General features: G+C 47.0%; 1 protein-coding gene and 1 long non-coding RNA gene across 2 annotated transcripts in view; one reads left to right on the top strand and one right to left on the bottom strand.

The window, feature by feature from the left end:
• The window catches only part of LOC105830942 (eukaryotic translation initiation factor 5B), a 41,754-nt gene continuing 30,604 nt past the window's right edge, over nucleotides 1-11,150 (bottom strand). The window contains exons 15-16 of the mRNA XM_036289360.1: nucleotides 9,422-9,583; nucleotides 1-5,795 (exon numbers count right to left, since the gene is read on the bottom strand). Coding sequence (XP_036145253.1) covers nucleotides 5,688-5,795; nucleotides 9,422-9,583 — 270 coding nt within the window. The 3' untranslated portion in view covers nucleotides 1-5,687. The remainder of the gene's footprint in view (nucleotides 5,796-9,421; nucleotides 9,584-11,150) is intronic.
• On the top strand, nucleotides 5,804-7,685 carry LOC118646444. The gene is made up of 2 exons (XR_004964023.1): nucleotides 5,804-5,956; nucleotides 6,035-7,685. It is a non-coding gene; the product is annotated as an uncharacterized LOC118646444 (long non-coding RNA).

Below are 11,150 nucleotides of genomic sequence, written 5' to 3'. Positions count from 1 at the left end.
TCAAAAACATACTTTCTAATATATTTTTTTTTGATACAGCAAATATACAGGGCATTTCCTGTAATTCAATCATTCGGAGATGACGAACATAAAAAAAAAAATGAGTTGGTATATTTTCATTAACGTGATTTAACTTTTTCATCACGTTTTTGTCATCTTAAAGTCAACACATCCAATATGCTCGAATTTGTTTTTTTTTCTCGTTTTTATAAACTACATTACTTACATTAATGGAAATATGCCGTCCCATTGAAAAGAATATGCTCTGAGACAATCTCTAAACGATCGAGTTACAGGATATCCCGCATGTAAAAAAAAAAGTACTTCCTTCGGTAATGTGCTGACTTATTGTATTTCTCTTAGACGGACACTCAGTTAGTGGATAATTAATTCTACGCGCGACTTCGGCGATTATCGGCATCGGAAATCTGGTGCCGCACAAAGGCTTTTAGGATTCGCTTCATCGTCGCCGTTATCGTCGCCGGGACAGTGCACTTCGGCGGATCTTCGTGGAAACAACGTTCCGGACGTCGTTCCGGACGCGATACACCGGAGGCGGAATATGACATACCTCATTCCGAGAATGCGACGAAACACGCATCCTCGTCGGTTCACAGTAGCGATGCTCATATCGACCGATTCGTGATTCACGCGACAGTACGGGAAACACGCGGGTCTCGCCCGAGTCAATTACTCGCTTCTTCCTCGAAAAGTATAATACAAAATCATCGCAGTGAAGCGATTGTCTTATCGTTACGCTAAAGAGAACGAATCTTTCGATTGTACATGGAATTAAAAAAATGGAAGTTGGTGAAATTAAATCGACGTCATCTATTCCATTTTCCACGCGTTAATCGCCCTGTTACATGACTGATCGGTTACGAATTACTTCCTAACAAAATAACATGTATCATACTCAATATACGAAAATTGTCTCCGTCAATCATTGAATTCGCGATTCGTGCGATCGATGTGTCAATGTGAAAAGGAGAGGGCATTTCGTTCTCAAACGACACGCGATAATACATTGTTGTTGTTCTCGCTCGGCGAGAGAAGTGTCTCGCGCTCGCTGGCTGAACAATTTCAATCCAATCGTCGCTGGGTGCCCCGGCCGCCTTTCGTCGGCCATTTATACTGTTAGTAATACGAGCGGCGACGTTTATATCTACAACACGCCACACGGGCGTGGCGGCGATGCGAATCGCGTGCACCGCTTCCCTCGAGAGGATATCCGGTGTGGAAACGCTCCCCCTCCCTCCCCTCCTCCCATTCAGCCCTCTTGCCGAGCTCTCTCTCTCTCTTCACTTTCGTGCTTTTTCTCTGTCTTTCTCCCTAGAACCATACACACTTCCTCTGTCTCCATCGGTCCCCTCCAACATCGCCCTTCTTTCATACCGCCGCAACAGCACGTCCTCAATGAGTCGACGAACAGTCGCATTCACGTCGGAAGTTTTACGCTGCGTGAAATACAACGACGGAACTTTTCGTGAGGAGGGATGATGCGTCGACGCGCTGGATCGCAATTCATGCCTGCTCATCCGTAAAAAATCCCTTTCGATCGAGGTGAGGGCCCTAACCGTACACGGGTCCCTCCTTCGGGTTCCCGTATTCTCTCGGTCGGAAAGGTTCCCCCGAGTCACAAGTCAGTTACGGATTTATGAACGGCGAGTTTTCGGAGATCAGAACTTTAATTGCCTTTCCGTAATCTATACTGATGCAATTTTTCGCCTAAAATAAATTTCACGCACAACTCAACTTAAGATTTCTAATGCCTCTCTCAGCGCGTAACTCGAAGCGTGTTTAATAGTAAAAATGCAAAGTCTCGCTTAAAAGGATGTAACGCTCGTGTCGGCAACGTTTCTTCTCTTTCAATCTACGGCGCTCGTCACAAAAGTGAATTCCACGTAACCGTAAAGATCGGAAAAAGAAACATTCTCCCGACTACACCCCTCCCCTTCCGTCCCTTCTTCCCGTATTTTCCTGCGCCATCGCTTTCAGCAATTGCGGAGGTTAATTGCCTCTAATTAAGTAAGTCATTCGGGCGGTATAAAGAAGTTAGTGTACTTGGAATAGCAGTGGCGAAATGTTACCCTCATTTTCACAATTACATTCTCCCCCCTCTCCCGCTCGCCCCTCCCCCACGTTTTTCTTACGTATCTCTCTCGCGCGAAACTTGCTTGATACTACGTTCCCATTGAAACACGTGGCGGCTACCGTTGCGGCATTGTTTAACGTTTCTCTGCATACTATATAATTTTTGGATATATTACTGCACTGAAAAAAAAAGTATTTGATTATCTATGATTAGAATTGAATGTTAAAATGGTTAGGATTAGGAGAGTTCCATTTTTCTAGTTGCTGCTGCTGCTGTACTGTTAATCATGACATACAAGTCTTGTCACATTGACAGGGACATGTTGCAATTACCATAATTTGAATACAGTTGGCACCGAACATAATTATATTTGTTACCGCAATTCATAAGCACATTTTTTTTTCAACCACGTTTAAACTGTGATAATCATTGTAATCATTTCTTTTTGCCGGTGTAACATATCACAGTCGTGCCGTTAGTACTATTATAGAAATAATAGTTGAAAAAATAGATTAATTCTAATCATAATTATTTTAGCATTCACGGTCAAACAAATACCAAATACTCCTCTCTCGGCGCGCTGACACAAGCTTCTATTCTTAAAAATGACTACGCGGGGTACTTCAGAGGCAGCCTCTCTTCGTTCTCCAGACGAATACGTTCCGAGAGCCGGCGACTCACTTCGCAGACACCCTGTAGATTATCGTGCATTACAGACTGCTTTCGCACATGTTTGCCACGACGGAATTTGGACCTGTCGGACATCGTATCCGCTCTTCAAGCGCGATAAGAGCAAAAAGGCCGCCTAGTATCGCCGCGTTTCCGAGAGCTGACTAGCTCGGACGTCGCGTCGGATAAGTGTTTCTCCACGGGTGAACGGGACGGCATCGCGACGCCGTCGTCCACGGTCGTTCGATCTCGTGCAAATCGCCACAAACAACGAGCGATCTTCGATCACGCGGCCGTCGAGCCGCATGGTCAATGCGCGAGCACGCACGTGCGCAACGCAGTTGCACACGCACGGCGATCACGTAGAGAGAGATAGCGATAGAAAGAGAGAGAGAAAGAGACAACCTGCAGATGTATGAATGACTCGAAATGACGTGCGCGTTTATTGAGCGAGGCCTACCGACTCGCGCTTTCGGTTGCTCCCAGCAAGGACACGACATCTTTTCCGATCAGCGATGGTTCGGATGAGTCGGTTCCTCGATCGCCGGAAATCGATCGGGGAACCGCGAGAGAACTATTAGCTATTGGTAATCGGTCACACGGAAATTTTTATTGACGAACGTATTAACAATTTCGTATGGTGTAGATGACAACGATGTAATTTATAATTCAATAATTTATCACAACTCTAATATTTAATATACGATATTTACACAATTTTGTAACGTAATTTATGCGCGCAGAACGTAATACGTATGTAAAAGAGAGGATGTTTCGTTGGCAGCTGGCTCGATTTTTGCCTGGCAACTATCAAACTTTCCGATAGGAAACTTCCGCGAGAAGGAATCCAACGTTATTTCCACTGATAGGCTAATTTTTCTCCCTCCCCTTCGCTCAGAAGCGGAAGTAGATAATGCGCGCAAGTTTTTTTTTTTTTTTCAAGTCTAGGTAAAGACAGGCGTTAAAATTTATTTACTCGCGTTATCATTCGTTACCGTTTGTTCACGCTGGTCGTCGGTTATTCGTGCGGACGGCATCGACTTAGGACAACGTCGTCGCCGTCGACATGGCACGGAAGGGGAGAGAAGAAACGGAGGAAACGCGCGCGCGCGCGCGGGTGTACGCACGCACGCACGCACGTATCGGTACGTATCGATGTGTGTAAGATAATACGCGTAAGAGTAGCGCGCACACGAGACGCGCGGAATCCGCATCGGGGACGAGAAGGCCGGGGAAGACGAGAGAGAAGGGAGGAGGTCGGATATAAACCGATTAAAACTTACGACTTACGTAAGCGAGTCTGCGTTTCGCTGCGGATATTATACAGCGACTTGAATGATTTAGAATAATCTCCGACGTCGGATTTCTTCTCGACACGATCGATCGATCTTACACGCCCCGCGCGATCTATTATTGTCACTTCCGGTTGCGCTAGAGAGGAGGGGGGCGGCTCACGAGAGGATTCGAGAACGATATGCGATCTACTGCGTAACGTTACACGTCATCGTCGTTGTCGTTGTCGTTCGTCGTCATTGTCGCTCTCCTTCTCCTCCTCCTCCTCCTCCTCCTCCGTCGTAGTCGATTTATTTCTCGAGTTTCTTTCCGGCGTTATTGCCACTCTCGGCCAATTAAAAACGCGCGTTCCCACGGTCGGGGTGTACGTATCGTCGAAAGTCTTAATAAAGGGACGTGTAATGGAGGTGATAGTCAGAAGAAGGGTCCAAATAGAGGAGGATCGTGGGCCCTTTTCCCGGAGGACGTTTTGTTCAATTTTTCAATGTGTTTACGCCTAGGCTTACAGCTTGGTTTTGACGTTTCTCAATAGACGGCAGTCGCTTAAATGACGGTAATTTATGCCAGGCAATGACAGAATGGGACAAAAGTAGTTATTTTTTTCACATTCCATAGAGATGTTAACGCACACATACACGCACGCAAAGATTGAAAATTGAAAATTTTCACTCGCCCGAACGGTCCTTAAATCTGCGGGTTTAAAAATGACAAATGACCGTAACACCTGCAAGACGCGTCATGGTAAAAGGTCTCCTCGCAAAAATGCAGAAAGTTTAGCAGGTGAACGACCCCCCAAAAGATGAATACTTACTGATAACTGCGAGCACGTCGGACACATAAAATGGCTTGCGTCCGAGATGTGGAGACGGGTACCAAGAAAGGAAGACAGAGCGACATTTTTCCCTCTCTCCTTTATTTTCTCTCTTTTTTGCGAAAACGGGTAGTCTTTATTTTCCGGCGCCGCAATGCTTGCGCTCATCTTATACAAAGAGGTTATTACATATACAAAACGAGGTTCTCGAGCAATTATTTCGTTCATCGTCACGTTAATTTACCTTTTCTCCCTCCCTCCCCCCCCGTTTCCTCAACCCCTTCACTCGTCTCTCTTCCTTTTTTTCACTCCCGACTCTCAGTCTCCTCCTTTCCGCGTATCTACAACGTCGTGTAGCCCATCCGGAGCGATCCTCTCCTCGCGATCATGCACTTCCAAGAAGCTTGCTCCCCGAAGCGACCGGCTACGTTACGTACGCTTCCTGCTCGTCGGCAAGATACACGGTAGCACCGCTTTCGCGGTACTCCGCAAATACTCCGAACGCAATCGCGGAATCCGACGCGATCGCGTCTCCTCCCCGTTGAGTGTCCTCCAAGGACACCGGCAGGATCATCGCCTTCGCGTCCCCTCCGGCGACGGCATGCTCGTCGTCGACCTGGAATTCTCGGCTCCGATCCCTCGGAGCCGAACGAAGAGAAATTTAGGGGGACAGATTCGTGGACGCCGCGTCATCGATGCTCGAGGACGTCGAGGAGACGCTCGCTCGGGTTCGACGGACCCGATTTTCTCGCCGAGAGGCGGCCACCGGTGCAGCGAGAGGCCCTTGGACAATGTCGCCGCCGCGATCCTCATCGTATCCTAGAGTATCTGGAAGAGCTTCTTCAGTTCCACCATGAGTTGCCAATCGGTCTTCAGTAGATCGTCCCTGAAGTAATCCTTGCAGGCGTCTATGCTCTGCCGGCTTATCTGTAACAGTCCGAGAGAAACAGCGTTTTCATTATCGGATGATAAAACGTTCTATTTAACTCTACCATTCGCAAATAGAACAACAAAAAAACAATCCTCCTCTTCCGCTCTAACCGCGCAAAGCATAAGATAAAACGAGATCAGCGTATATTTTCACTCGCGTACGCATTTATCAATTAATAAAAAAAAAATTACCCACTTCAATTTTACGTTACAATTTCATTCCTTGAACTCTACAGATTCCAAGTGGCGGGATGAAGGAGCTGTATAATAAATGTTATACGATGCGAGAAGAAGGATGAAGAAAGAGGAACGTCACGTTTGTGACATCTTAAAGTTAAATCGAGCCCCGACGGGAATTGATCGAGAACTCCGATAGCACGGAATAATCGACGAATCGAACGAGATCAGAGATCCGGATAATAATCCAGCGTGAGGAGGACCATGTAACACCATTCATCCGCGAACGTCGAGGTTCGAGAAGAAAAAACGAGGGAGAGAGATGAAAAAAAAACGTAGCGTCATATGTTACACGTTCGAATGACGCAACTTGTAACGGAAGCACAGGCGTCGTCATTCGTGTGACGTGGCCAGGCATTCGGGCACGAATTCTGTTAAAAGCGAAATCTCTAGTGAAGCAATGGCGGGCGAACTTTGCCGCGTTTTCGACGAGCTCCGTGGCCTCCGGACTTTTCACGTGGCACTTTTTCATGAATAGAGGAGTAGAGCCGGTGCAGTCGTGTGCGTACGAGCGTGCGCGCGCGCGCGCGCGCACGTCGAACCATTCGGAAACGTAACGCTTCACAACTGTTTCCGCCCCCACTCCCGGCCGGAAGTCCCGTTTCATTCATGGATCGGTCACAATGGTGGTTTTACGCGGCTATTGAGGACGCCTGCCTCCCGCCACGCCCCTTCTAGCTTCCCCTTGCGCCCCGCAGCTCCTCTCGTCCTCTCCATCTCTTTCTCTCTCTCTCTCTCTCTCTCTCTCTCTCTCTCTCTTTGCCTTTCGTTCCCCGTACTTCTTTCGTCCTATGCTATCTCTGTCTCTCTCGCCCCCCACGTGTTTCCCTCTCTTCCGCCTACGTCCGCATTACCGCTCGTAAAGTACGCGGAACGTTGAATATACAACAGTTCGCGGTAATCATAAAAAAAAAAAGAAAATTTCAATGCGCGCAGAAACTAATTTGAAAGTTTAAGTTTTTCGCGCGAAATCCGCGCGATCGCGATTACGCGCCGCGTCTCGGATGCTATTATGCAATTTCGGTCTGCGTGACGTACGCGCGATAAAGATCGCGCGGACGTGCCGTATCGATCGATCGTTCCCCCGAGATTGTCGAGATCCCTCCTCCTTCGGACGGAATCCCGGCCGATCTTTACGCCCGCCATACGCGCGGTCTACGGTCGTGCGATTTTTCCGTGATCCACTTTTCTCCTCCCGCCGTGCCGAGATTAGGAGCGGACGGTTATAGTCTCGCGCGCGGTCAGACAAATAAACGCAGCGCACCTTCGGAAAGTGCGGCGAGAAATATTGCGATGTGAGCGAGGTGAGTTATAGTATCTCCCGCCTTTCTATCTAAAAGTACAGGCGAAAATACTTGTTTGAAACGAAAGGCATGAAGTAACGACGGATTCCAAGTTTCCCGTCTTTCGTCGTTATAAGGAAAACCAACTTATTTGGGTTTAAAAGTAAATTTTTTGTCGATATTTTGCGCATTTTATTTCACTTCTTTTTTCTTACATTTCGCAATATTTATTGAATAAATAACCGAAGCTAGCGCGTTAGCACAACGCGATGTAATTTGTACCCCGTACTGCTTATACTTTTTCACGGATTCTATACAGCTCCTTGCTTACATAGGAGCGAAAGCCGATCGTCAAACAGAAAAAAAAGGCTTCGATAAAAAAAATATGTTTAAAGTAAAAAAGTAAATGTTTGCTTTCGCCCCATTTCATTCGGGATTTCATTCCCGTGTCTGCGACCCCTCGTGTCTTCCCGGAGAGGTTTCCTCCGAGGCGTTGAAAAGCAAAAGCCCTCGCTCTATTTCGCCCGTATGAGCCGACGTGTCGGCGGATCAGCGGCTTCGGGAGAATCGTCGTGGGAACGAGATACTTCCGGAACTGATTCCACGAACCAAACGGTAACGACGACTTCCGCTTGCCTACCAAAGCACAGGAAGGTACTTGAAGCACGACGGCGACGATAGAAGAGGCCCGCGGAAACGAGAAGGAGAAGCGACCGTAGAAGGAGAACGAAAAGGGAGTAGAAGGGGAAAAGAATGAAGATGAGACGACGGTTTGAGACGAAGAAAAGGCACCGATACCGTTTCTCACAGAGAAGGAAGACGGAGAAGAAGAAGTCTACGAAACATCCGTCTTAATTAACGATCACAACAGTCTTTACATACAATTTCCACGGGAATAATGTAACGGTGACGTAGTAATTGAAACTCTTAATCCGCTCAGTCCCGCTTCGGCCTCTCATTAATCCTTTCTATGTACCCGACACGCGCGTCATATATGGAAATTTTGTCTGTAATTTATTTATCTAATTTGTATTTTCTCGTAAATAAATATTCATGCAACAAATTTTCAAATTTCTATTTCCATTTCTGCTGCAACGTTGCCTGCTGTCATTATACGTTTGAACATTCCGCTTGGTTTAAATATTCTAAGAGACGCGTCCTGTACTCGCGTTAATTCCATCGTCGACCCTTTTGGAGCTCACAAACACGAAAACGTGCCTGTAATTAATAATAATCCAAGTAAAGAATCATTTGGACGTGAGAGCGTTAGAATCGAGTATCTGAACGAATGCGGAGCCAAACTCGTCCCGTAGTCGATATCCTCGCCTGAAGGAGGAAGACGAAAAAGGAAGAAGAGTGGAAAGTGGAGGGAGAAGGGAAAGGGAGACGCGGAGGGGAAAAGGTAGCGAGCTTCTACGAAGGCCGGAAGCCGACGGCGGACGAGCGATCGCCGCCGGATGTTCATCTTCCTTTTTCGATCTAGGTCTCGCATACTAAGTCGAATTTACGTCAAGGCGAAAACGCGCTTCTCAGTTTCGCGCAAGTAAAATAATATACAATTTAACAGAGGGAGGGGAGGGCTAATTATAAGTTTGCCGAGCATAAATTAAAACTAATCGATTAGACTTACCGCGATATCTAGCATTCAATTATACGGTTATCTAACATTCGATTGTAACAAATTTAATATGCAATTATACATAAATTTTACATAACTATACATAAATGTGTTAAAAAATATGAGTAATGTAATATGCAATTCAAAAAGACTAATTATAAAAACACCAAATTTAACATAAAAGTTATAAATTAAGTTTACCATCGCACAGCATTCAATTACATTAAATTTAACAGAATTATAATTGGGTTTTTTATCATATTATCTAGTAAAAAAAAAAGTAAAAAAGATAGAATTTAAATTGCTTGATGTACAACTGTACAACAATCTATAATCAACTGTTGCTAAAACAAAAATCTGTCGGTATACTTTTTGCGACTTACGAAAGCTGAAAAATTCTATTCTCGACTTACATAATTCGTACCATAATTTCTTTCTACGCTCAAATTGAAATAGACTGATAAATGAACAGTAAGTGTACTTACCTTGCTGACGAGAAAGTCTTTCGCCTCGAAATGACGGCCGAACATCTTGGGCGCTTCTCCCGGTACAGACTCGATTTTGATGCAGACCTCTTGGCCTTTCCTAGCCGATTCCACGGGCTTATGGTTGTACTCTATACTGGTTACCATGCCCAAGTCAACGAACTGAAACGACACATTAACATAATCGATCAGAGAAACAGCATGCGATATATTTTACAACGAAGGGAAATGTGACCGAGCGATAGTCATCCACGTGTTACAGCATTCGACACTTATCCCACAACATATAATTGATCTAATTGATTCATAAGAATACATATGATACGCCTGGAGGGGACAAACTCCGAGCAACAATTTCAGACTCCGAAGAGGTCCGCTTCGCCGACAACGTCGATTTCGTTGATACATAAATGCTTATTTACAGATTTACGATCTCGGCGAAATGCAGTCGAGAAGATTGGGGGATCTGCCTGCGCCCCTACCCCCGTTCCTGTAGTAACGCGACACCGCGTTCGTTCGCGTGTGCGCTTGATTTAGCGTTCGCGTAGAGCGAACGGACAGATCTATCTCCCGCGGGCGAAGCGTGTGGTGGTGGCGCGCGACTTTCTTCGTTTTTCCTTGTTTCTCGACATCGATCGTCGGCGTCTGGTCGCGTGGGTATAACTGCGCCTAGGCACACCTTTACCGCGACCGGAAGTCGAGAGACAGCCGGGTTATACCTGAAACGGCGCACAGCCGGGCCGCGCTGAGCCGAGCCTGTGCCTTGCAACCGAGTCTCCACGCGCGAGACGTGGGTACGCATTTTCGACGTGAATACCGGCGAGAATCGGTGAGCCAAGTAGGCAGGCAAGCAGGCAGGCAGGCAGGCAGGCAGGCAGGCAGGCAGATACCCGCATACACGTAGGCCGGCGCGCAGTAGGCCGGCTGGTCGTAGACGGATCCACCGGGTGTTCGCGAATATCCGTGTCGCGAACGACGAAAAATTGGGTTGCGTGCCGCCGACGGACTTCCGGTCGAGATATCGACCTCGATCATTCTACACCGTCACCGAGGAATGCGCCAAGTGTGCGAGAGAGATGTGCCAGGGGTACTGTAAGTTAGAATATCGCGATCCGTCGCGTAGTAAGTTACTACGTTTTATGAGAAAAAGAAGAAGAGAATAGACCATTTTCTTCCTCGGAGACTGCCTCCGGGTGCGAGCTTTTCAGCGAACGCCGTTAGACAGGTTGACTCAGTGAGAGTTTATTGAATCTCGGGACACGCTGTATAACGGTGTATACAGACGAAAAAGCCGCGTTGCCCCGCTGCAGTGACGACACACCTGCGGCCGCGGGAGCGCAAAAGTGGGCGACAAACCCGGACGCGGTCGCGTCCAGGATTTGCAGGAACGCCCGCGACCGACCGTGGCTTCTCGGCCGCAACGTTCCGAGAACCCGAGCGCGCCAAAAACTGCACCGTCGAAAACCTACGGGCGATATCTATTATCGCGGGAAGACGAAACCGTACGAGTCTCTAAACGCCTGATAAATCGCGGGAAACGCAAGATTCGCGATATGGTAGTTTCGAATAATAATAATACAGAGATAAGACCTTGGCTTCATTATCTATCTCTCTCTCTCTCTCTCTACGTGCCACTTTAACATTTATTCCAAACTGTGTTAATTACTCGAGACGTCATCGTGGCAGTGGGAGGAAGCTATTCAAGCCAATCTCGCAAAGCAAGAAGTAT

The sequence above is a fragment of the Monomorium pharaonis genome, chromosome 7 (assembly GCF_013373865.1).
Source record: "Monomorium pharaonis isolate MP-MQ-018 chromosome 7, ASM1337386v2, whole genome shotgun sequence".
NCBI lineage: Eukaryota > Metazoa > Arthropoda > Insecta > Hymenoptera > Formicidae > Monomorium > Monomorium pharaonis.
This window is presented reverse-complemented; position numbering and strand designations above follow the sequence as displayed.